Below are 27,551 nucleotides of genomic sequence, written 5' to 3'. Positions count from 1 at the left end.
GGGTCACTGACTGATGGTAATTGTATGGGAACCATAGGAATAATTAGGCAGGACTGTGAAAAGGTGTTTTCAAATATATATGGGAAGGGTGCAATTAGTACACGCCTATGAGAAGTAAAACATTAGTAGCTCAAAACCCAGCTGACATTTATGAAGTATGTATCGCAAAACTGTGTTTATAAATCGCAAAACTGTGTTGAAATAAACATGGCATATTTTTTTTTTTTTTATCTTGTAATAACAGTGTAGAATTATAAAAAAGTGTGACACCACACTTTGCTTAGCAATTAAGTTTGATACACAGTTAAGATCAATCTGAGTGCTTTGTGAAATTGGCCACAGCATGGAACTCTAGCGGGACCCGCGCCTGAAGGAACACGTTGCCCTGGATCGGACGAGTTAGTCTATAAAAAGCGTTTGAAACCGTTTTTTATAAAATGCATATAGTTGGAAAGATGTTTTAAAAGTAAAATACAATGATCCACACAAGTTTGGCTCGAAATTGCGTGATTTTTCTTTTTACTGTGAGAACTAACACGGTCGGCCATTTATGGGAGTCAAAAATTCGACCATAACTGGCCGACCGTGTTAAGCGGCGGTCCCAACCCGCCGTACGTGCAAGTGCGTGCTGTCTACGTGCAAAAACGTTGGCAAGATTTGGGGATCCGTACGTGCCGAGTACCGCCTCAGTACGGATTTGGGAGCACGCAGACACGACGTAGCACTTTTAGTGCATGAGGAACTTTCTCTGCGTCACCCGTACGGATTCACCCCAGTACAATTTGAGTTCAAGCTGCTTCTGTTTTTGTGTGGTAGGATTTTTGGAGTAGATTGTGTGCAAACTTTATTTCAACCCTTAAAAATGTGTACTTTCACCCACTAATATGTATTTCTGCACACAGGTGTTACTAAAATGTTAGCAAGGTCTGATCATGAGATGGTTGTTGATGGAATCAAGATTCCCCTAGAAGTGCAAGGCTGCCCAGCACCACTCCCTGGTACTTCAGAGTCTGCATCTTCAGAGGTACCTACAGATTATGTTGATCTTAAAAGGATTTGGTAACTTTTTCTATGATTCAAAACACAGATTTACTATTAAAAAAAAATTATAAATTGAATTCTGCGAACATAATTTTTGTCTCATCAGAGACAAAATATTTATCTTGGCGGCCAATTTAGCAACTCTCCTGAAAACAGTGCTCTGTGACTTTCACTATCACTCAAACACTTAACGACTAATAAATCTGAAACTTCTACAGGTAAATTATATTACATACATCTTCATTCACAGTGAGTATTGATTCACATGCCATGGCCAAAAACTTGATCTTCTAAGGTACCAAACCTTTTAACTCTCAGGTTTGTATCGGTTAAGTGGGTGTATCGTTAACTGGAGTTTACCCCGGTGTTATAGTTGTACATCAAGGTTTAAACCAGGATTTGGTTAAAGGGTGTAAAAACATTGCTGGAAACTTACAAACTGGCTGTCTAAATTGTTTACCTCCAATACATTACACATAGAGGCCGGATAAGAAAATATCCACTTGGAATGCCAGAGGCATAATATTCGTGTTTTCACCATATTATATGATAAGTAATAATAATAAGTAATATTAATAAATACCTTGGACGGTTTCAAATCTCTGATTGGTCAAAACCCGGTCACGTGTGGGAGTGTTAACGGTGGTATAAAGACCGGCTTTGGAAAATAGCGAATAAGTGGCCACTAAATCAGCATACATTGTGTAAACCTTGCGCGTTGCACTGTATCGCACGCTTATTTATATCCCTGTTAGTTTCATTGCAACTTCGCGCACTTCGCGTACGCGCGCTGAAAATATATCAATTTTGAGTGCGCGCGTGTAACATGTGCGCGCGTATACACTGACCACGCCGAGCTCGTGCGCGCGTTTTAATGCACAAGGAACAGCTATCGTCCAATCATTTGCCTCCTTTGACCCCAGTGAAGGCGCTGAACAGATCATTATTTCAAAGAGTCACTGGTCTCAAAGATTAGTAATGTGATTAACGCACGAAAGAGATGGAAACCATCAAAAGCTCGAATATGGCCCCTGAACCTGTTTGGAAGTGCCGCCGAGAGAAAAGTTACAAAGTTTGGACAATTTTAGCCGTTTAATTCGCTAAAAAAGGTATTTATTAAAGGGAATAACAGTGTTCGTACCCGGTCTTTGGTGGTGGCTAGCGCTGATAACGGACCTCGCCTCCGGCTCGGTCCGTTAACAGCGCCAGCCACCAACCCGGTCATTACCACGCAGTGAAGACCGGGTACTCGCACTGTTATTCCCTAAATAAATTATAACAATAATTGTATTATAACAATAACTGTATTTTGTCTTGGGGATAACTAATAATTGCGATTATGTAGCTTGTATGTAGCTTAAGACATTCCGGCAGGGCTAACAACTAGACCCAGGTATTAGAGTTTACTAGAGAGTCTGGCACCACTGGCCATAGGCTAGGGTAACAAAGGTACACTATAGACAGGCTGGCTGGAATGGCCATAAACACAGGGACTAAAGGTGCACTACAGGGGCCGATTTCACAAAGAGCTAAAATTGATCGCAACTGCAAATCAGTCGTAGTTGCTTAGTAAAGTGTGATGTCACAATACAAATCACTATGGTGATACTGAAAATTTGTCTTACGATGAATTTTATTGCTTTGTGAAATCGAGCCCAGTTCTGATACATGTAGGTCTGGCCATAGACAAGGGTGTTATGTGCACTGGACAGTCCGGCAGGGCTTGCAACAGACCCGGATAGAAAAGGTGCACTTGATACAGTCTGGTAGGTTTGGTGGCCACATGACATGGTACTTAAAGTGCACTCTAGACATCAGTCGTGTGTGCGGCACCATAACGTAGTGCGATAATGGCTATAGTCTGGAGGGATTGCGCAATAGACCATGGCTACTAAAGGTGCAATAGAAAGTGTGGCTACAGGCTGGATAAGGTGTGCCATAAGACTCGGGTACAAAAGGCGCATAAACACAGTCTTCATCCAGGGACTGGCCAACAGACTCACATCATAGTCAGATACAAAATGTGCACTGGAGAGTCTAGCAGGGACTGCCATAAAACATAGTTAGGTACTAGTGCACTACAGAGAGTCTGAGAGCCATAGGCTCGGGCACTAAAGGTGCACTAGGCAGTCTAGCAGGACTGTGATGGCCAACAACTTGGGTACCAAAATGTGCAATTGACAGCCTTGTAGGTTTGATAGCACAAAGACTTGGGTACTTAAGTGCAACAGACAGTCCCTCCAACACCAGAGATGCCATGTCCAGAGGCCAGCTATGCGTGAGATTTTTCAAAGCTCACCACCAACCCCAACCCCCCCTGATGATTCTGATAAACTGTGCAAACATTGCTGATTGCGTTTGTTGTACACTCGAGCGCGATTTGGCAATGCATTGTCGTTAACTTGTATTTTGTTCCCAGTCTGGCCCCAATGCGTTAGAAAATGGCTGATGTGCGTGTGAGCGTGAGACAAAGCCCAAATGCGTGAGTCTCACGCCTAATGCGTGAGACTTGGTAGGTCTTGACGTGGGTACTACTCTAAAGGTGCAAAGACTCAGGTGCAAAAGGTGAACTATACAGTATAGCGGGGACTGGCCAACAGACTCGGGTACTAAAGGTACATCAGATAGTCTTGCGGGGCCTGCCAAAGATCGGTTACTAAAGGTGCACTCGACAGTCTGGCAGGACTGATGGCCATAGACTTGGGGTACCAAAGGTAGCTAGAGAGTCTGGCAGGGCTGGACAGTCGTGCGGGACTCGCCTTGGCCTCAGGTACTAATAGTGGACTAAGCTAAGCTTGAGGGACTGTCCAACAGACAGTAGACTCAGTTGTACAACAGTCTAGTGTATAAAGGTATTAACGGTGCACCAGATAGTCTGGCAGGGTTTGCCAAAAGACTCCGATACTAAAGGTGCACTAGACGGTATAGCGGGACTGGCCTTTTAGACTAGGGGACCAAAAGTTCACTTGACAGTCTTGCGGGACTGGCCTTGGATTCAGGTACTAATAGTGCACTAGCTAAGCTTGAGGGACTGTCAAACAGACTTAAGTGAGCTAGATAGTTTGTTAGGACCTGCTGTAGATTTGGCTGCAAAAGGTGCACTACAGTCTAGCTGGGCTGGTCTTATATTATGGTTCTAAAGGTGCACTAGATACCAGTCTGACAGAACTGGCATTAGGCTGAACTACTTAAGATGCATAAGACAGTCCGGCTGCGACGGCCATCAAGTTAAGAACAAACTAAGATACTAAAGGTGCACTAGTCAGTCTGGCTGGACTAGAATAGACTCAGGTGATAAAGGTGCACTAAACAGTCTGAGATGACTGATCATTGACTACTATTTTACTAGCTAGGCAATAGACAGTCTGGAGAGACTGACCAACAGAATCAGGTACCAAAGGTGCATTAGACAGTTTGGTAAAGCTGTCCATATAGACTGGCATACTAAAGCTGCATTAAACGGTTTAGCAGGGCTTGCCATAATCTTAAGTACTAAAAGTGCTTAAATAGGACAGCTTGATGGGACTGGCCATTTAATAAAGGGGGATTAGACATGCAGGTGTCTGATGTAACTTGTCTTAGACTTGAGTACTAAAAGTACACTTGATAGTCTGGTGAGGCCGGCCTTTGAATCGGGTGGGTGCACTATAGGCAGTCTGGCGAGGTTAAAAACAGAATAAGATTCTAAAGGTGCTAAAACAACAGGAGGTCGGTATCAGGTGGTGCCAACCAGATAGCATGAGCAAGAACAGCTTAATCTATAACATATTAAACACTACAACTTTTGGTCTATTCTGAGGTTTCCTCTCAATTATTTTGAGGGAAACACCTGGGTGCAATTTTAAAAATGAAATTGGCCCTTTATAAATGTAAACTGGTGTCATGTTTTTTCAGTAGGATAACAGGAAAATTGTTCACAATCAAAAACTAAATATATTTTGTCTAATCATCTATCCAGTTTTTTATAATAACACTTACACTTCATGGTGTGTTGAAATTTTTAAAGTTTTGGTTTTACGTTGCGAGAGACAGTCCGCCATTAACAGTGCTTATGCATGCACGACATTGGAGCAACGTCATAGGTTTTCACACCTTTCATTGGTTGGTATTTTATTGAATATTCAGAAGCTAGTATGGCGTGCAAAATAAATCAAAAATATTATTCAATTACTACTTAACAGATTTCATTACATTTTTGTCCTAAGGCATTTTGGCTACTATATTAGAATCCAGAGATATCATAAGGCATGAAAGTAAAACACGCCACCCCCTTGAAACACACACACTTCATAACAATCTGTTTTCCCCCATTTCAGACCAGTAATATTTGGTTTCAGAAAATAAGAAACCAATCTATGATATTTTCTCTTTAATGTAGAAGTAATATTTATTACGCTTATTGGAATTTATTACAGTATGCAGTAAATAAAAAAAAATATTTTTGTCATTTTCACTTAACATATTTTAATATTTTCCCCATATTGGCACACCATAGAATCCCAAATAGTAACCACCTCACGGGATCCATCTATAGTGACTTAAGCAGAATGAAACTCAATCTAGCAGATAGTAATTTTGTTTTGAACTTTCGAGGTTGGATGATGTTTCTTTGACTCATTTGAATGTTGTGATAATATTGCACTAGTGATTAGTACCAAAAATCAATCATGTTATAAATGTTTGAGCATAACCAACGACAGGAAACTTTTTTCTCAGCATGATTAAGCCTGATGAAAATACAGACTGGGGGTAAACTGCATAGCTTCCGTCACCGGTGCAGCTTGCACAATCTCGCGGTAAACGGGGATCAAAGTTGGGGACCGAAAACATTATGAGGGTCGATAACGTATGGCGCTACGATATGGTATAATAAATATTATTATAATTATTACGCTGCATCTAAGAATATTGATAACGTAAGCTGAGATTTTTGAATGAAAGATGATGTAAACACTGCAACAAATTTCAACAATATATACTTTTTTATCACTCTCGTATGCCACCTTTTTTAGGAAATCTTATCAGGTGAACTACAGGAAGATGAGCAGCTGATTGAAGTGAATGGTGTTAGACGCTCAACAGAAACAGAGTTCGTGAAGCTCTATTTTGAGAGTCCACGCAAATCTGGAGGAGGTGAAATAAAGATGTTGGTGAGAGAATCTAAGATTGGTGCCATCAGCATTACCTTCAAGGACCCATCAGGTAAGTGTTATCTTGTTTATCGTGGAAGCTTTCCATGTTAAGATAAGTGTCAAACCCATTGTAGCCCATTCAGTTTAAAAGTAAATCAAAGTGTTGTTTTTCTGTTATGAATACCAGTTGCTTCTATAGTTGCCGGGAGAAAGCACAAGCTATCAGGCACCACTCTGAACGTCAAACTGATCACCAAGAAGAAACGTCCACCACTTCCAATCAATGCTCGGTGTCTGTTTCTAGAAGGAATACCAGATGGCTGCTCCTCTGAGCATTTGAAGCTCTTTATTGAGAATAGAGCATCCATGGATGAGGAACCCACAATCCAATATGGAGAGAAGCCTGGAACAGCTATATGTACATTCTCACGTGATATCCCAGGTATAATGGTTCTTTTCCCAACAAATTTGTCCAACTTCATCTGTAAAATAACTTCCGTACTTTCGACAAACTTGGATTCACCTTTGGAGGTATTTAAAACTAGGTTTTCATTCAACAGCTGCCACATAAGAAGCTTTTGAATCACTATAGTATACACAATGAACTGAGAATACAGTAGGAATCGTAGGAAATGTAAGAATATAACTCTTAAGTTCTTGTATATTAGTGCTTTATGAAGCACAGAAGGCTTCTCTAATTGCTAAATATTTTTAACCTCAGCTGAAACTAGCTATCTTATGTAATTTTTCAATGTACTTTGTTATACGCAGACCTGGAGCATGTTATCAGAAACATTTCTCAGAGAAAACTTCGAGGTGCTTCATTGAGGGCAGAGAAAGTTCAACATTCTGATGCCATCTTAGTCCAAGGTTAGATTGTTATTTATATATTTTACACATTGTAGCATGCGGTGTTGCTTGGCAATGATGCTTTGCTCACATCCAAAATCTCGGCTTACAAAAAGAGTAAAAATGCTGCCTTTTTTAAAACGATTTTGACAACAACCTACTCCTACGCTATGATCCTAAAGCCATTGGACATTTTCTGAACAGACAAAAAATTAAAAGTTCACAGATTTACGAATAACTTACAGGGTTTACAGAAGGTAATGGTGAGAGACTTCCCTATAAATATGTTTCCATGTAATGTTTTTTTTTTTTGAGAAAACATTAAAACAATTATCAATTCTCGATATCGAGAATAACGAATTTATTTTAAACACAATGTCATGACACGGCGCAACGTGCGGAAACAAGGGTGGGTTTTCTCGTTATTTTCTCCCGACTCTGATGACCGATGGAGCCTAAATTTTCACAGGTTTGTTATTTTATATATAAGTTGTGATACACGAGGTGTGGGCCTTTGGACAATACTGTTTACCGATGTTGTGCGATTGCTTTAACTAAAGGCTAAGCCCGAAAGTTTATCCTTTAAAAGGCAAAGGCCATATATCAATCTTTCAAAGGGCGCTCTCATTGGAGAATCTTAAAATGGGAAACATTTAAATTTAAATGTGAAACATTTAAAAGGGGCCCGTCAAGCCCAGGTGAACCGTGAGGGCCTGGTGTAATTGAGCCCTGTTGATTAAACCACGCAATGTCTGCTGCACCTACTTTGCCATTTTTAAAAAGTGCACAGTTCAGAATGCCTTTGGAACAATCACATTACTTTAGTAAATGGCAACACCAACTTCTGTTGAGGGATGGGGGCAATAAAGATTAGTTTCTAAATCCAAGAATATGCTTTCATTGATGTTCATTTTTCTCTTGAGAGATATTCTTTGGTAATAGGATGTACATGTTAGAATTTTTTTTTCATGTGTGAACTTCTTAAAAACTTGGTAAAGTGTTGTGGAAATTAATGTCCTTTAAAGCTTATATTATCTGCACCATTTCAGGAGTTCCGCAAGACTTGGAAATGGTTGAGTTGTATTTTGACAACAAGAAGAAGAGTGGCAGCAGCGGTGTGAGAGACGTACAGCCAGGACCCATGGTCGGACAGGCAATCGTCTACTTTGAAGACTGGAAGGGTATGTACATCACAAAATCAAATTCAATTGTCAGATTGGTATAGACCTAGACTGTTTTATTATTATTGTTGTTGTTGTTGTTGTTGTTGTTGTTGGTGTTGTTGTTGTTGTTGTTGTTGTTGTTGTTGGTGTTGTTGTTGTTGGTGTTGTTGTTGTTGGTGTTGTTGTTGTTGTTGTTGTTGTTGTTGGTGTTGTTGTTGTTGTTGTTGTTGGTGTTGTTGTTGTTGGTGTTGGTGTTGGTGGTGTTGTTGTTGTTGTTGTTGGTGTTGGTGTTGGTGGTGTTGGTGGTGTTGGTGTTGGTGGTGTTGGTGTTGGTGGTGTTGGTGTTGTTGGTGTTGTTGGTGTTGTTGGTGTTGGTGTTGGTGGTGTTGGTGTTGGTGTTGTTGGTGTTGTTGGTGTTGGTGGTGTTGTTGGTGTTGGTGTTGGTGGTGTTGGTGTTGGTGTTGGTGGTGTTGGTGTTGGTGTTGGTGGTGTTGGTGTTGGTGTTGTTGGTGTTGGTGTTGGTGGTGTTGGTGTTGGTGTTGGTGTTGGTGTTGGTGTTGGTGTTGGTGTTGGTGTTGGTGTTGGTGTTGGTGGTGTTGTTGGTGGTGTTGTTGGTGGTGTTGTTGGTGGTGTTGTTGGTGGTGTTGGTGGTGTTGGTGTTGGTGTTGGTGTTGGTGTTGGTGTTGGTGTTGGTGTTGGTGTTGGTGTTGGTGTTGGTGTTGGTGTTGGTGTTGGTGTTGGTGGTGGTGTTGGTGGTGTTGTTGGTGGTGTTGTTGGTGGTGTTGTTGGTGGTGTTGTTGTTGGTTGTTGTTGTTGTTTTTTTTTTTCTGGTTACAAAATCTTGTATGGGCAGTTTGAAACTTTCTTTGAAGTGTATCATGTGCCTCTTGGGCTTGACTGATGGTAATGCTAAAAAGAATTTAACATGCCTCAATACTCAAATCCGACAAAGAATTTGGTATGAAAAATCGTCACAGTTTTCACGAAGGGACGGATATATTGGAAGTACAATTTTTTTTAAATACATTTGTTTTTTTTAATTTTAGGAAGGAATTTTTATCTCAATAATTGCATTTTGCGTTTTTAAAAAGAGACTTGGGCCCAAAACTCCAATACATTGCAACAAAAAAGCGTAAAATGTAGGTCAAACTGTTTTTCAGGTTTCACAAACAGCAACGTCGATGTACATGTGACCAGGTGACATGCGCGCCCTATAATATGTATGCAGTTGGATGTTTAAAGACTTTTCACTCTTTAAGTTTATTTGTTTTTCATTCCTGCAGTGGTTCAAGATGTTTTAACGAAGGGTCATCATAAGCTCGGTGGTAAAGATTTGCAGATTGAATCATATTATGACTTCCTGGGAAGACTTAGCCCGCTAGATGCCCCAACTCCACATATCCCTAAACCAGTTTTGATCGAAGTACATGAACCTACTATGGAATTCCTCTATGGGAAAGGTGAAAATACAATGAAGAAGCTGCTGAAAGACTTGGCTAAGGTGAAAGCCAATCTGCTGTGGCCGGATGGTTCTCAGAAGTCTCGAGCTAAACTAGAACCAGTAGTTGACGAATCCCAGCACCAATCATCATGGTTGAACTGGGAAAAGGAAGCTGTCGATGTTTTGACTGACTTCATGGGAGGATGCAAAGCAGCCAGAGTTCCAGTTTCACAAACACTGTGGAAGGATGAAGCTGATGCACTCCAGAAGGTTACTACAAATTGCTCGATTGTCACTAATGCTAAACTTCATGAAGTAAAACAGGTCGGAGAGCTAAGAAATGTTGATGTTACTGACGCAAACATTAATTTCCGCACCAGAGAGTTACATAATGAGTCCTGGAGTCTAAAGGTGTTAATACAAAATTGGGTAGCATGTGGTTCAAAGACAACTTACTTCGTATAAGACACTGTCCACTTCCAATTGTTATCTCTTTTAAGGTTTCCTCTCAATTAAATTGTTATGTAAAATGCGTGGCTGAAATTTAATAAATGGATTTTGCCCTTTATAAATGTATGATATAAGTAATAGTATTATTATTACGCTGCATCAAAACTATACTGATAACTAAACCCGAATCTTCAGGGAAAAAATTATGTGGACACCATAAAAGATAACAACATATTTTTTTTCTTTCTTTCTCTTATGCCACTTACCGACAGGAAAACTTACAAGATGACCCAGAGGAAGATGAACCAAAGGAAGATGAGCAACTGATTGTAGTGACTGGTATGAAGCAATCAACAGATCTAGAGTTACTGAAGCTCTATTTTGAGAGTCCACGCAAGTCTGGAGGAGGTGAAATAGAAACGGTGGAGAGAGAATCTAAGACTGGTGCCATCATCATTACCTTCAAGGACCCATCAGGTTAGTGTTATGGTGTTATCATTTAAGCTGTCCAAGTGAAGATAAATGAAAAACGCATGGCAATCCGTTGAACAAAATTTTTATATTATTATCAATTGTTGTATTCTAGTTACTTCCATAGTTGCCGGGAGAAAGCACAAGCTATCAGGCGCCGCACTGAACGTCAAACTGATCACCAAGAAGAAACGTCGACCACTTCCGATCAATGCACGATGTCTTTTTCTAGAAAGAATTCCAGATGGATGCTCCTCTGAGCATGTAAAGCTCTTTATTGAGAGTAGAGCATCCATGGATGAGGAACCCACAATCCAATATGGAGAGAGGCCTGGGACAGCTATATGTACATTCTCACGTGATATCCCAGGTATAATGGTTCTTTTCCAAACAAATTTGTCCAACTTCATCTGTAAAATAACTTCCGTAATTTCGACAAACTTGGATTCACCTTTGGAGGTATTTTCATTCAACAGCTGCCACATAAGAAGCTTTTGAATCACTACAGTATACACAGTGAACTGAGAATCCAGTAGGATTCGTTAGAAATGTAAGAATATAACTCTGAAGTTCTTGTATAGTGCTTTATGAAGCACAGAAGGCTTCTCAAATTGCTAGATATTTTATGCAGCGCCATGTTTTTGTTCAATTAACAAGTTCATCCAATATTTCTTTTAAAGTTTTTTAAAAACAACCTTAGCTGAAACTTGCTAACTTCTGTAAATTTTCAATGTATTTTGTTATATAGACCTGGAGGATGTTATCAGAAACATTTCTCAGAGAAAACTTCGAGGTGCTTCATTGAGGGCAGAGAAGGTTCAACATTCTGATGCCATCTTAGTCCAAGGTATGATTGTTATTTGTATCTTTTGTTTGTTGACCCTTACACAATTGTAGCGTGTGGTGTTGCTTGGCATTGATGCTTAGTTCACATCCAAAATCTAAGCTTACAACACAAGTATAAATGCTGTAAAACGATTTTGTATACTAGCTACTCCTACGTTATGATCTTAACTAAAGGCTAGGCCTGATGAAAGTTTATCCTTTAAAAAGCAAGGCCATTTCAATCTTTCATATTTTTAAATATGAAACATTGAAAAGGGGCCCGTCAAGCCCAGGTGAACCGTGAGAGGCATGATGTAATTGAGGCCTGTTGATAAACCATGCAGTATCTGATTGGACCAACTTTGCCGTTTAAAATGCACAGTTCAGAATGCCTTGGTAACAATCGCAAAACTTATGGTAGATGGCAACACCAATTTCTGTTGGGGGAGGGTGGTCAATAATGAGGACGGTTAAGTTTCTTAATCCAAGAATATGCTTTAATTGATGTTCATTTTTATCATGAGAGATATTCTTTGGTAATAGGATGTACATGTTAGAATTTGTTTCTCTTTTTGTAAACTTCTTAAAAACTCGTGAAAGTGTTGTGGAAATTACTGCCCTTAAAGCTTATTTTATCTGCACCGTTTAAGGAGTTCCACAAGAATTGGAAATGGTTGAGTTGTATTTTGACAACAAGAAGATGAGTGGAGGCAGTGGAGTGAGAGAGGTGAAACCAGGACCCATGGATGAACAAGTAATCGTCTACTTTGAAGACTGGAAGGGTATGTACAAAATCAAATTCAGGTGTCAGATTGATATAGACCTAGCCTGTAAATTGACCGGGCTTTATTCTCTTTACCGGGTCACAAAATCTTGAATGTATGGGCACTCTGAAATTTTCCTCCAAGTGTATCATTTGCCTCTTGGGCTTGACTAATGGTAATGCTAAAAGTATTTGGTATGAAAATTTGTCACAGTTTTCACGAAGGTACGGTATCTTAATGTGACAATTTTGTTATTATTTTAGGAAGGAACATTTATTTCAATCATTGCATTTTGCGTTTTCAAAAAGAGACATTGGGCCCCAAAAAGCATTGAAATACATTGCAACAGAAGAGCGTAAAAAGTAGGTTAAACTGTTTTTCAGGTTTCACAAACAGCCACGTCGATGTGCATGTGACCAGGTGACATGCACACCCTTATTGGATGCAGTTGGATGTTTAAAGACTACAATGTACTCACTTTTTAAGTGTTTTTTTCATTTCTGCAGTGGTCCAGGATGTTTTAACAAAGGGTCGTCATAAGGTCTGTGGTAAAGATTTGCAGATTGTGTCATATCATGACTTCATGGGAAGACTGGGCCCGCTTGATGCCCCAACTACACATATCCCTAAACCAGTGTCGATCGAAGTACAGGAATCGATTATGGAATTCCTCTATGGGAAAGGTGAAAATACCAAGAAGAGATTGCTGAAAGAATTGGCTATGGTGAAAGCCAATCTGCTGTGGCCTGATGGTTTTCAGAAGTCTCGAGCTAAACTAGAACCAGTAATAGGTGACTCACAGCACCAATCATCATGGTTGAAGTGGGAAAAGAAAGCTGTCGATGTTCTGACTGACTTCATGAGAGGATACAAAACAGCCAGAGTTCCAGTTCCGCAAACACTGTGGAAGGATGCTGTTGATAAACTGCAGAAGATGACTACAGCTTGCTCGATGGTCCCAGATCCTCAACTTCATGAAGTGATACTGGTCGGAGAGCAACGAGATGTTGATGTCGCTGAAGCAACAATCAATGACATCATCAAGAAGTTACAGAAGGATGCTGACTATGATGCTGAGCAAACAAAAGAAGACATTACCTGGGATGTAGAGAAGCTACAGCTGTTTACTATGTGTGGGATTAAACAGGAGATTGAAAAGTCCTTTCCAGCTCTGAAGATTACAGTTTTCAGCTCATATGGTAAAACCGGCATCACACTTGATGGAATAAGGAAAACCATCAAAGACGTGGAGCTAAAGATAAGGAGGTGGATGGACTGTTTGGAAAAGACAGAGTTCAAATCTGGGAGTACCAAGGTACGATTTGTTCAGCATGTTCCGGACAAAATTCATGAAGTTCTAGGGTTACAGAATATTCGTGCAGCTTGCAGCGGATCAGATGATGGGAAGATCACAATCTACGGTGCTACTAGCAGAGATATCAGGGAGGCTAAAGCATACATCGACAATGAAATAGATGAAGATACCATTGAAATCAAAGGACAGTCTGCTTTAGCTGTCTTACAAGGCCACGATGGGAAGAGACTTTTTGATTCGATCAACAAGCAAAAGTTTGTCTTGGCAGGCATCAGCCATGAACCAGGTATTTGTCGGTTCTTCAGTAAACAAAACTTGTAATCATCAACCATTAATCATTAATCTTGTTTGAGTCACACTCAATTAAAAGTCCACAAAGAAATTATTTACAACTCCTTTCAACCTTTCCCATCGCAATAATAATAATACTTGAGAATTTTTAACCATATTCGTTGATGTGCGGACGAGATCATTGAACGCATTTAGGTTGGTATAAAATTGGTAAGATACATGTTGTACAAATCTTGGGCCGACTTTACTACAAAGTTTTCATCGATGCCAATATTAAAAGCTACTTTTTAACACCGGAAGATATTATCATAGAAAATTTAAACTAGACATTCATATCTTTTCTTGTTCTTGTGAGTTGTATGTCAAGGGAGGTTACTGCCATATAATATCAAACTGTTGTATTTTTAAAGGAAATTTGTAAAATAGTTAATACATGTGTAGTTAGCAAAAAATATGTTCGTGTCATACTCATGAATTGATGTTATGTTTATCTGCAGGTGTCAGATTTATTAAACTTGCAGGATTTAAGAGACATTTGGAAGAAACAAAGAAACACATCTTGGATTTTCTCAAGAAAAAAGTCATCACCAAAAGCACAATTCCCTCAAATAAGAACAAAATACGCCTCATTACCACGTATCATGGTCAGGAGTTGGAAAAGGTAAAACAACAACATCAACAAAATCTTGTAGCAATCCAGGCACAGATGAGTGGAAGGAACAGAGGGTTTATTATCCAGGGCAATGAGGAGGGTTTAGATGCAGTCCGCAAACTGGTCACTTCATTAGTACAAGCAGTAAAAGAGAAACATTATCCTGTATCCAAGACGGGCATGGCTAGACTGTTCCGTGAAGAGAAAGGCAAGAAATTCTTGGAGTCTGTCGAGAGAGAATTTCATTGTATGATTACCACCGATTGCAACGAGGAGAGTGATGATGATGAAGAGGAGGAGGGAGCTGGACATGCATCAACAGCCACTCAAATACTTTATAGTGTCACTCTACCAGAGAGCAGATGCAGGTTAAGAGTGTGTCAAGGAGACTTGACTATGCAGAGAGTGGACTGCATTGTGAATGCTGCAAACGTTGAACTCCAGCATATTGGAGGATTAGCTGCAGCCGTTCTTAAAGCAGGTTTGTAATTAAGACAAAAAGCAGTTAGACAATTCCACCTCCCTCCCCCACGCAAGGGCGTCGATGGATGGGGGACGGGGGGTACGGAATGCCCCCTGATTGACGTACAGCATATTAGATCCCCCCCCCCCACTTTTTGATGACTGTCATTAGAAAATATGCAACAAAGTATAAAATATATATAATTTTGGGCAAACGGTAAAATGTCTTCTTCAATTTCATGCTTATTCTGATCATGGTTCTGTATGTATGGAGGACGAAAAGTGGCCATCTGCTTTTCTGGTATCAGAATAGCAGAAAAGCAGATTTTATGTTTTTTAAATAAGAAATTTTCTCCTTTTCTACGTTTCTGCTACCTGAAAAGCAGACTGAACGTTTTGTGAAGTTGCATTTTCTACTTTTCTACTTTTCTGTTACCAGAAAAGCATGTTTTACTTTTTCTCCTAATGCTGGCGGACGAAAAGTGGTCATTTGCTTTTCTGCTACCAGAATAGTAGAAAAGCAGATTTAACGTTTTGTGAAAATGCAATTTTCTATTTCTCTGCTTTTCCGCCACCTGAAAAGCAGATTTTCTTGGGCGGCCAAAAAGTGGCCATCTCCTTTTCTCCTTTCAGATACCGGAAAATCATATTTTACCTAGGCAGTAGGTGGCCGAAAAGTGGCCATTTGCTTTTCTTCTTTCAGATACCGGAAAATCATATTTTACCTAGGCATTATGGAGGACGGAAAGTGGACATCTGCTTTCTGGTATCAGAAATGCAGGAAAGCAGATTTTATGGTTGTTTTACATGAATTTTTCTCCTTTTCTACTTTTCTGCTACCAGAAAAGCAGATTGAACGTTTTGTGAAAATGCATTTTTTACGTTTCTACTTTTCTGTTACCAGAAAAGCAGGTTTTACCTTTTCTCCTAATGCTGGCGGACGAAAAGTGGCCAATTGCATGTCTGCTACCAGAATAGTAGAAAAGCAGATTTAACGTTTTGTGAAAATGCCATTTTCTATTTCATTGCTTTTCTGTCACCTGAAAAGCAGATTTTACTCTGGCGGCCGAAAAGTGGCCATTTGCTTTTCTGCTATCAGAATATTAGAAAAGCAGATTTAATGTTTGTAAAAATGCAATTTTCTATTTCTCTGCTTTTCCGCCACCTGAAAAGCAGATTTTATTCGGGCGGCCGAAAAGTGGCCATCTCCTTTTCTCCTTTCAGATACCGGAAAATCACATTTTACCTAGGCAGTAGGTGGCCGAAAAGTGGCCATTTGCTTTTTTCGTTCAAAGGACCACCCGTGAATGTTTCAGTTTATTGAACAAGTCCAAACGTGCCACCTGTTTCATTTGACTCGGGAAACTGTATGACTGACCGTGTTTTTTGTAAGGAAAGAATCCTTGAAGTCTATTTTGGATGGTAGCCGTGAAACCTCCGCCAGAGTATTTCCTTCGAGATGCCGCGCTGCCTGCGCGGTCATCACAAAAGTAGGCCATACTTCTTCCAGTATCGACTGACTGATGTGGATGGTTCCCCAACACAAACACAAACACAGTTCGGCGTCGTGCATTGTGCGCATTTTATGGTTCACGTTCACTGGCCGTCCTTTGAAAGCGAAAAAGCAAATAGCCACTTTTCGGCCACCTACTGCCTAGGTAAAATATGATTTTCCGGTCGGTATCTGAAAGAAGAAAAAGAGATGGCCACTTTCTGCTTTTCTACTATTCTTGTTGCAGGAAAGCAAATGACCACAGTTTCGGCCGCCAGAGTAAAATCTGCTTTTCAGGTGACAGAAAAGCAGAGAAATAGAACATTGCATTTTCAAAAAACCTTAAATCTGCTTTTCTACTATTCTGGTAGCAGAAAAGCAAATGACCACTTTTCGTCCGCAAGCATTAGGAGAAACAGTAAAACGTAGAAAATGCAATTTCACAAAACGTTCAATCTGCTTTTCAGGTAGCAGAAACGTAGAAAAGGAGAAAAATTCTCATATAGAAAACATAAAATCTGCTTTTCCGCTATTCCGATACCAGGAAAGCAGATGGCCACTTTCCGTCCTCCATACCAACCGTCCAATTCACAATACTCTTACGAGTTAAGTTCCGTGTGCTAGCTTTGGGCACACGATGCATCCGGAAGTTTGTGTGTGCACGCGCGTGCATAATGTTTTACCTTTATTTTACAATCACACAAGGCACAAAATTCAGTAAAATACATAGGAGCAGCTCCGAGCAGTTTGGGCTCAGTTGTCAAAGAAGCAAAATGGATATCAACCAACCGCTAGTGCTACTCCACAAAGTCTTACTCGGCTTGCCCACTGTTCAAATGAGGCTTTTGAGTCAAAGGGATTTCGCAAGAAGAAGAGCACAGATAAATTTAGACAACATGAGTGTCCAATTACAAGCTTGCTTCTGAAAATATTAACTTGAAGAATCCAACCTGATATCAATGTGCAAAACTCGACTCCAAACTTCGAGAAGAACAACATACTGCACGGCTAGCTCTTCTAAAGATCATTATTACTTTTATTAATACTATTTATTCGGCCAAGATTCAAAGACAATAACGTTCACAAAAAGAGTATATACAAGTAAACATAATAAAGTCAGCTATAGCTAATACATGTAGGCCCTATAAATCAAAATGTTTTAAAACGGTGTGAACGAGAGGGGTTGGTTGAGCCATTGCGCAGGACGGGAATTTCGGCTTTCGGAAAAGGAATGTGCATACGATGTTTGTATTTAGTAGAATCTCGGTTTTACATGAGGGAAACCCATGCCCCAACTCCATCGGATGATGTTATTGTTAATTATCACCCCCTGTAACTCGCCTCGTTGTCAAACAAAAATAGGGAAGACGTGTAACACAGAATCTAAACGTAAAGGTAATGGTATGGGTGAAAATAATATAAGGTATTTTTTAAACTTTAAAAGCAGCATCCACAGGTATTGTTGATGCCCGAATGAAGTGCGTAGCAGACAGTACCAAGGGTGCCCACGCCGCACTGAAATAAAACTAATAAAAAAAGTAAATTAGTCTAATCACATTGGGTGCACATCTACACAGAAGCAACTTGCCAAAGCCAAGGGTCCCGTCATTGGGTGGAAGCCCAGCTAGCCGATGTCAGGACTCGCCTTCCAACTCTGCCCGCTGACTGGAGCGTACGTAACAGTCCGTAAAGGTATTTGGCATCTTCCAGCAGAAAGCTTTGTTGATGTCACCTACAAAAATGCCTCGGCCCGAACCTCCTGAGTTAGAATAGGCACGTCCGGTAAGACGTTAGCGTTCAAGCCGATCACAGAAAGCAGCCAACGGCTTTATCGTATCCGGTGTCACCGTCCTGTGAGTCTGGGTCGATGTTATGAATACATTGTAATTGGAAATGAGTCATATAGAGGGTCCCGAAGGAACAAAAGACCCGGGGTGGATTTCACAAAGGTAGTCCTAACTTAGGACTAGTCCTAGGCAATGCTAAGAGATAGGACCAGTCCTAAGGCATTGCCTAGGACTAGTCCTGAGTTCGGACTACCTTTGTGAAATCCACCCCGGACAGATTCTTCAGTTGGAACTCTGGTCCGAGGAATCAGGCGAACCATGTTGGGTTTTCACCCTATGTGGCCCGCCTCGGTTGACTACACATGGAATTTGCTCAACGGCGGGCATAGGTAGTGACTGCCAGCAGAAATGCCACATTGATGGACAGGTGGAGCAAAGTTGAGCTGACCATCTTCAAAGGGAGGCTGGGCAAGCATAGAGAATGCTAGGGTGGTCCAAAGCCGGAACCAGTTAACGTGTTTGGGTCAAGATACAAACAAGCCCTTTTTAGGAGTTGGACGAGGGCTGGGTTGTCAGATATTGAGGTGCCATCAGGGAATCTCCTATGTACGACTCCAACTTGCGACGCATAGTATTAAAAGTGCTGATCGAGAGCTTTCTCTCGAGCAGGGACACATGGAAGTCGGCTTCAACCTCAATGAAGAATCAGTGGATGAACATACCATTTAAAAAAGTGGCGTAGTCTGCTGTCATATACCCGCCACTAGGAGGCCCTTTGATGCAGCTTGTTTAGAAAGGCCTGTCGAGAGAAGGAACTGTGTGACAATTCCCAGCACATCAAGTGGAGATTCTGAGGAGGTTGGATGAGGAAACCCCAGTCGGAGAAGAACAACCGCCTCTCAACGAAGGACCACTGACCGATTGACCAGCAGCCTGGTCAGCCGAGTAAACCACGGTTGATGGGCAAAATGGGCTTCAAGTCAAGGAACTTGCATGCAGTTCCCTCTGATTGCATGCGCCCAAATTCACCCAAATTGGACCGTTCGCGATACCGAGCGGATTGCCATAATATTATCCAGAGCGAGATGGTGTTGCGTGAAGCTGCCCCTAAGGGTGGGGTTGTTGCTATAAATAGTTTTTCATCGATTGTATGGAGTATGGAGTATGGAGAGAGCTCGGACTGAGCATCACAACTTGTCGTGTGGTTCTGATAAAATTTACTTAATACCCAGGAAATGAATATCAGGAGGTGTGGAGGACTTCGACTGGTCCTTGTTAAGAAAACGGACTTTAAGGACCACGCTCCCACATGATGTGCGTGCCTCCACTTACAGAGAGTGAAACTCACTTGGCCATCCGGGTGAGCTGGCGGAATATTTGGCGCAGTCACTAAAAGTGGATGACAATGAAGCTGCCTGTTTCTGGATTTACCACTAGTGGTTTTGGATGCCGGGGTCTGCGATTTGTTCAATTTTATCTGGTGGGGATGGCAAAATGTTTATCGAAATCCCCCCCCCCCCCCGAGGGAAAAAATGGTACGGCTCTAGTTTAGACTACGGTGTCAAGGTTTTGCTCCCATCACCTCGTCCAAGGGCATCACAGTTACGGCCTAGGAAACTACAGTAACTGGCCTGACCTTTGGAACGAACCACTCCAAGTAGTCTAGACCAGATTTTAAAAAAAAAACTTCGAGCGGCATTTTTGAGTAAAAGTTGGTAACATACCTGATTTAACTAATTTGGGGGTGCTGAATCCGAAAATGATGGATATCAAGGCTAATTTTTAGTCCTTGTCCCTGAAAAAACAAATTTAAAACAATACAGAAAACCTAGCAGACGACGGACTTCTCACGTGAAAAATAGTCAGGTTCTGCTGTGGTTCCATATTGATGTTGTCAGGATACCATATGGGTCAGGTACCCGGGTGCAGGTCAGGTATCCGTAACAAACTTGTGAGTGTACTGGATAGATCTGCAATCAAATTGCACTTTCAGAGGGACCAACAGGTGCTTTCAATGTCATTTTGAAAGTATTTGAGTTAGTGTTTTTCTAATAAAGAGTTATTTATTAGTTGAACATAATTTCTCTGTTGTTAAAAGCACAAACCGTTGATTATTTTCTCTTATAATGAACACTACTTAAACAGGTAGGCCTACCAGGTGTAGTCTAGACTCGACAATAATACTTCATGGCTAGAAATTATCTTACCAGTCAAAAGAAAATTGATTTTAAAGGATTTTAAAGTAACTATTATTTCTATAACAATTGTCCCTCGTTTTAAAAAGTACTCTCCACAGTTTACGAACCAATCTAACGGTTGTAGGCCAACAATTGAAAAAAATCCAGTTTGTTTGTTTGTTGGCAGTATAACGCATTGTTAGTCGTGTTTGTACACACAAAATATTGCTTGATTTTCGCACTCTAAGTATCTTGAACTATTCTGACAAAAGAAAACTGACATAAAAAAATAAAGTAGGAGTCTATACTTGTGGATTGAGCGGTAGTAAAGAACAAAGAGATATATTTGTGTTTTCCTTGTTTCTCACACCCAGCTGAAAAGAGAGGGGTGGATTGTTTTATCAATGGAGGGGATACATATTTTGTTGTCCTTTGTTTCGGAATCTTACTATCGTCTTCTTGTGTGAAATTTGTCCGTGTGTGTACAGACACGACTAACAATGCGTTATACTGCCAACAAACAAACAAACTGGAATTTATTTTTTTCAATTGTTAGCCTACAACAGTTAAATTGGTTCGTCAACTATGGAGAATACTTTCTAAAATGGGGGAGAATTGAAATCGAAAAATGAGTTTCTTAAAAATCCTCTAAAATCAATTTTGTTTACTCAATTCCAAGCCATGAGTGTGAACACTAAAAGCTAACCTATTCAAAAACAGGGAGCACTGAAAAGTTGATATCCAATACAATTTTCTGTATCATTGTTGAGTCTAGACTACACCTGGTAGGCCTACCTGTTTAAGTAGTGTAGGACTACATTATAAGAAAAAATAATCAACGGTTTGGGCTTTTAACAACAGAGAAATTATGTTCAAATAATAAATAACTCTTTATTAGAAAAAAACACCAACTCAAATACTTTTAAATTGACATTGAAAGCACCTGTTGGTCCCTCTGAAAGTGCAATTTGGTTGTATATACATCCAGTACAATCAAAAGTTTGTTACAGATACCTGACCTGCACCCGGGTTGCTGCCCTGTATGGTATCCTGACAACATCAGTGTGGAACTACAGCAGAACCTGACTATTTTTCACGTGAGAAGTCCGTCGTCTGCTAGGTTTTCTGTATTGTTTTAAATTTGATTTTTCATGGTAAAGGACTACAAATTAGCCTTGGTATCCACCAGTTTCGGATTCAGCACACCCAAATTAAATCAGGTATGTCACCAACTTTTACTCAAAAATGCCGCTCACTTTCTTAACTAGAGCCCTTTTTGGAAATCTGGTCTAGACTAAAGGGACTTCCAGGGAGCCTGCTTCCTGTGTCCAATGATGGCTAGAGCAGCCAACAGTACTCCATGCCCGATAGCGTAGGCAGGCGGTCGAAGTGGCCGTACAAAAGGCCCATCCCTGGGCAACGTGGTGTTCTTGGTAAGAAAACCAGCTGTAGGGACACCGCCTGGTTCCCACTGAATTTGACCTACCCCCACTGACAAAGAGTGCAACTCGTTGTGCCATCCGGATGTATTGACGGCCAGGAGAAAAACAAATTTGATTGAGAGTTGCAACAAGGTTGAACAATCCATCGATTCAAAGTAGATGGGATGCTTAAAGAGGTCATTGGATGAAGCATGAAGCCATGTATGAGGGAGATGGGAAGTAATTCAAAGGTTGGCAGGCAGCTTACTGCACCACCAGTGCATTTGGGTCTGTGAGCCCCTTGCAAAGTAAATCGGCAGTTGATTTTTGACAAGGAGGACAATAAAGTCCATGTGGGGCAAGTTGATCAGTTGAAAGAGCGACTGTACCACCTGTGGAAGCAGAGACCATTTGTCCGGGCGATCCAGCCTCTGAGGTGAGATTCGATTGTGACTTTCTCTTCGCCCGTGATAGTGGACCGCCGGCAGTGCGTATCCATGGTGCATGCATTTGAGGTTAAGGTCCCTTGCTTGTGACCCCCCCCCCCACCCCCAACCGTTGGTTGAAGTACGCCACCACTGTGGTGTTGTCTCGACTAGATAGGGCAGCTCGCCTTTTGATTTATGTTTGAAAATGATTCATTGCATTGGAGACAACCATTATTTCAAGGACTTTGATGGGGTCCAATCGGACTCGAGCCACTACCACCGAGAGGAAGAGAAACATGTCCTTCAATGGGCGGGCCATCTCCCTGCGAAGGCCGAAAGAAGCAGCCAGAAAGGGAAAAACCTGCGAGGGGATGGGCCCAGATTTCTTGGTGATGATTATAAATCCTAGGTTATAAGTGTTCTCTGTTTCCTTATCATGATGCCTCGCATCCGCAGTGCCGCCCGATTGCCTTTGCAATTCGGGTGACCACCTGCGGTAAGGTGGATAGTCCGAACGGGAGCACCGCAAATTCGCTTTTCCCTCCTGAGAAGAAGAATGCTCAAGAGAGGTATCTGAGGATGACTAAAAGATGTCACTTGGGTTACGGGATTGCCCAAACAACGAACCGACCGATGTTGAAGCAGGCTGAGCGTACCACTCCAAGGGAGCCCATACATGGCCTAGGCAGCCAACAGTGCTTTGTGCCCGATAGCGTTATTCACAGGCGGTCAGAATGGCCGTACAAAAGCCCATCTCTGGGCATCGTGGGGTTACGGTGGCATAAGGAGTTCCTTGATGCACTAAGCAGTTGAGGGGTAATCCCTCTGGCTTAATGTGCGTCAAAGAAGGGCCGGGGTGAGCCACGGTGGGCTCTGTTTATAACGGAGTCACGCTTGGCTGACTGCCCTTTCTTTGGTGTAGCCCTGGTACCAGGAGTTTTTGTTGTCTTATTACCGGGCGATTCCCTTTCGGTATGGACCCGAGCAAACTTAGGGTACGGTCGTTTAGCTTCCCTGGGTCGACCCCGGTGTGTGGCGGTTTTTTTTTCACCAGGACGAGCGTCGGTAATTATCTGCACAGGGAAAGAAAAAACGCAGACCCACTGTAGAGCCCCTCGCTCGGCTAATGGGTCACACGTTGACCTTTGCTTGCACTATTAAGATAAAAGAGGACGCTGTATTGCGGATGTCACAGTGCGTTGAAGATTGGACGCCTGAAGGCGCTATTGTGTGTAAAACTCTTCAGGGCTCTACATGTTAGTGGTGTGATCCGGTTGTTTTTTTGTACGATTATTTACTAGTTTAAAAACCTATCCATTGCATATGTACATCCATTTTTCAAGATTTAAAGTGAGGTTTGTGTCAAACTAAAATTTTCCAATATTATTTTAAGAATGTACTTAAATTTTTGTTTACATCTTAGGTGGACCTGTCATACAGACTGAAAGTGATAACATTCTGAAACAGAAAAGGCGTAAATTACATGTAGGTGAAGCAGTTCTTACTTCCAGTGGCAACCTACCATGCAAGAAGGTGATCCATGTTGCTGGACCCAAATGGCAAGCTTGGGGAAGGACAATCCGTGGTGGCGTCACCAACGAAGAGCAACAGCTGTTTGATGCCGTTTTGAATTGCCTCCAACTTGCATCTGAACAGAAGTTTCAGTCCATTGCCATACCAGCAGTCAGCACAGGAGTGCATGGCTTCCCTGTTCAGCTTGCTGCAGAGGAATTCTTGGATGCAGTGGGTCAATTTGTTTGGACAACACCAAATTCCAGCGTCACAGATATAAGCCTGACCAACCATGATCAGCCAACTTGTGCTGTTTTCATGCAAGCTGTGGCTAAAAGGTTCGCTAGCTGGGATGACCAAGCTGGTGTTACCATGGCTGCAGCGGGTGAGTTACATGGATTCGTATTGCTGTTCAACTAGCACTGCGTAAATCAATTTTAAGTTTGAGTTTCTTCGTAATCGCATATAAGATTATCAGACTTTACCAATCAAACTTGCACAAGTTAATGTTTGGTGTGTTTAATGAAAACTTGTGAATGTGGGTCCAATAGCCTTCAAAGATGCATTTACACAATAAAATGTTTCAAGTACGTTACCCAGACGAATTCCTCTTCTTTTTAATAGTGATTGTAACTTATTGTCAAACCTGAAATTCAGAAAGGAGTTTCAATCTAGCTACCCCAAGTAAATTTCGATGTTCATGCAGAACACAATTTCATGGTTTTGCTTAAAGACAGTGAACACAAAGACCAGTTTTCTCACTTGGTGTATCTCAACATATGCATAAAATAACAAGTCGTCGAAGTTGCGAGATAATAATATAAAAAAACACACCCTTAGCACACGAAGTTGTGTGTGTTTATAGATGGTTGATTTCGAGACCTCAAGTTATAAATCTTTCTCGAAAACTATGTCACTTCAGAAGGAGCCGTTTCTCACAATGCTTTATACCATCAACCTCTCCCCATTACTCATCATCAAGTAAGGTTTTATGCTAATAATTATTTTGAGTAATTACCAATAGTGTCCACTGCCTTTAATGACTTCTGGAAAAGTTGTTAAAATGTCTGTCGTGGTACATTTAATAGCAAAACAGCTTTCTCTCTTAACTATCTCTGGAGAATACTGCTGTGCGCGAGTGAGAGCTGTCACTCACGCAGGGCCTATTATACCCGCAAGATAGTTGCAAGTGAGCAGTTTTGCATTTACTATACGACAGACAGTCAACAACTTGTCCACAAGTATACTTTGCTAACCACATTCTGAGCTTACAATGCCCTCTAGAGTAAGTGATTTGATGTGATTTTATATGCAGCATTCTGCCTTAACAATTTTCATGAAATTTGGTCTGGATAATAATATTTGGTAATTTGATAACTATGGTTAACATTTAGTATGTTTCAATTAAGGAATTCATCCGTTTGGATCGAGTTGAACACGGACCTGGTTTCATGATAAGCTTACACTGTGAGACTATTAGTATGTAGAATGCAGGTTGGTTAACATGGTTGTATTTCCTGAACAGACATTTTGGCTGGGAAATTTAGTGCTGCTATAAACATTGGTGTTAAAGATGACAAGAAAAAAGAAGAGCTTCAAGAAACGGTCATTCTACAGCTCAGTGCCATGGATATGAACTCCTTGATGAAGGCTTCAGCCAAACTAGATAGATTTCTTATTGAGGTATGTATGCAATATCCTTTTTTCCTAGCGTTAGTTAATATGGTCCACCAATGCAATTGGTAGTAGGCCTATGCCTGAGTACCATGGAAAGTTAGCAGTTTCATATGTAAATATATATGTATATATGTGATTTTGGGAAGAGATAATCTTGAATAAATGTCGAATTGTATACTGAGAGTACAAATTATGCAGACTATTCTCTCTGACCGCATACCACCTTTCATTTGTTTTTTACTGAAAGGTCATATGGAAGTACAGCACTCCATTAGGTATGGTAAGCTATGATGAAGAGGTTAATGCCATCCTAGAGGAGGCTTACCAGAAGAAAAAAACAACTGTCGCACTTGATCTGCAAGGAGGAAAAGCAGTCATTGACTTTCAACAGATGCAGGAAATATTGAATGGAAGTGTAGTCAAACATATTCATCGTGTCAACCTGAAAATTGGTAACACTTTGCTACTGGTTGCTTAGTAATGTTTAACAAATGACTCATAAAGATATCAAAATATAAGAAACGCTAAGGTTTGAAAATTTGCAAAAAATACAATCATTTTAATCTCCCCATGTAATGTTTTCTGAAATATTTTGAAGCCCAGGTCCTAGCCTCTAACAGATAAAGGGAAGCATTTTTTTATACCGAGCTGCTTTTGTTTTACTATTTGCATTAAAACCCTTGGCCAAATTGTATGGCTCTCTCTGCAAACCATTGCGTCAGGGTAGCAGAAATATCCACTAACAACCTAAAACGTTTACTTTGCAGTTAAGGAATATGTCTTGTTTGCCCTTCAATCTAAAGGCATTATTTGCTTATGCAGCTTGTACAAACTTGCTTGTTCCGATCACTACATGATTAGGAACAATGAGATTAACCCCAGATTAAACCTACCTAATTTACTAGAAGTGTTACTTACGACTACCTGAAACTTCAAGTCGGATAAAACAGTAGTTTAAATTTAAAGTCACCTGGAAGTGGTATTTTTTTTAAATAAAGCTTTTGTCACTAAAATATGTGTTTTTATGAGAGGAATGTGAATAAAAAGTTAACTAAGGTTTAAAAATCTTAGTTTTGATTGTATTTACAAATTTACGAGTAGGCACCGACCCGAGAGGGCGCTGTTCGTGACGTATTTCAAGGCGCGATATTTGGAGAGAAAATTTGTAGTCGGGCCCCTGTACATTACGTCTGGGAACATGGCACATCAAAACAAATTTATACACGATTTTACACACATACGTACATTGAAACTTGAACATGTTGAACGCCTAGTGGTTTTTACAAAAGCTATTGCTGCTATTTTTATTTAACTATGCGACTTTTTAGTGACCAAATGGGTTGTAAGATGTGGGTCTGCCTACGTATTATTATAGAAATACGGCCACGGAGCAGACTGCACGCACGCACTATGGCTGCTGTATAATGGGCGGACGGTCACATAGGACCTGCACGCACGGTGTATCGCATGCGGTACCAACAAAAAATCGTGTCACTTGGCAAAAGCTAAAAACATACCCTCAAAGTTCAAACTTACCCGGATTTTTTCACGTTTAGCAAATGCTCCTCTGAGTTCGTCACGTCTTTCAGATACCTTCTTCGACTTCCCACTAGCTAGAAAAATTGTTGGGACGGCGTCGTGTTTAAGAATGGCTCTTCTCGTCATGTCAAATGAGTTATGTATCCCGGATTCGCAGCACGACGGCTCTTTAAAGTGTTCGCTGCAGCGCTGAAAAAGACGTCGGACCGGACCACTTTGCTCTAGTTAATCTGACTTTCGCAGCCCACAACCGACTATACTTGGGATCTGCAGGAAACAGATGAAGACTGACCCCATCTTTAGTTGTTTTGCTGCATCCAGCAGCAATACACCTGGTCGGCATTGCCGGAAAAATGCCAGAAAAAAACCTTTTTCGCAGCGTACAAACTCACGTCTTAGAATTACATGTACTTTTGCACGTGTGTTATCTACGCATCGAGGGGGGTCTATGTTTGATCGAGGCAAAGTCTTCCTTTTCCTACGTCACAAAAGGGGTAGGCGGAGTCAACCCCCCCAAGCACTTGATTAATTTTTTTAACATATAAATCGTGACAAACAATTACTCCAAAAATTGTTTTATTGTTAATAAACATATACTCTTATGTTTAAAAGAAAAAAAAAAATCCTATTTCCAGATGCCTTTAACATCAAATAGTTTAAAA

The 27,551-nt window shown here is 40.9% G+C and overlaps 1 protein-coding gene across 3 annotated transcripts in view; it reads left to right on the top strand.

The window, feature by feature from the left end:
* The window catches only part of LOC139941238 (uncharacterized), a 40,804-nt gene that overhangs the window by 8,644 nt on the left and 4,609 nt on the right, over positions 1-27,551 (top strand). For 2 of the 3 annotated variants that reach the window (XM_071937712.1, XM_071937714.1), the window contains exons 2-16: positions 903-1,024; positions 6,054-6,243; positions 6,361-6,615; positions 6,945-7,043; positions 8,072-8,203; positions 9,469-9,950; positions 10,349-10,553; positions 10,663-10,917; positions 11,296-11,394; positions 12,023-12,154; positions 12,643-13,737; positions 14,240-14,875; positions 23,585-24,058; positions 25,199-25,356; positions 25,598-25,802. In XM_071937712.1, the coding sequence (XP_071793813.1) occupies positions 903-1,024; positions 6,054-6,243; positions 6,361-6,615; positions 6,945-7,043; positions 8,072-8,203; positions 9,469-9,950; positions 10,349-10,553; positions 10,663-10,917; positions 11,296-11,394; positions 12,023-12,154; positions 12,643-13,737; positions 14,240-14,875; positions 23,585-24,058; positions 25,199-25,356; positions 25,598-25,802 (4,539 nt within the window). The remainder of the gene's footprint in view (positions 1-902; positions 1,025-6,053; positions 6,244-6,360; positions 6,616-6,944; positions 7,044-8,071; positions 8,204-9,468; positions 9,951-10,348; positions 10,554-10,662; positions 10,918-11,295; positions 11,395-12,022; positions 12,155-12,642; positions 13,738-14,239; positions 14,876-23,584; positions 24,059-25,198; positions 25,357-25,597; positions 25,803-27,551) is intronic. The other variant, XM_071937713.1, reaches the window with a different exon arrangement.

Source organism: Asterias amurensis, chromosome 8 (genome assembly GCF_032118995.1).
Source record: "Asterias amurensis chromosome 8, ASM3211899v1".
In the NCBI taxonomy this organism is placed as follows: domain Eukaryota; kingdom Metazoa; phylum Echinodermata; class Asteroidea; order Forcipulatida; family Asteriidae; genus Asterias; species Asterias amurensis.
This window is presented reverse-complemented; position numbering and strand designations above follow the sequence as displayed.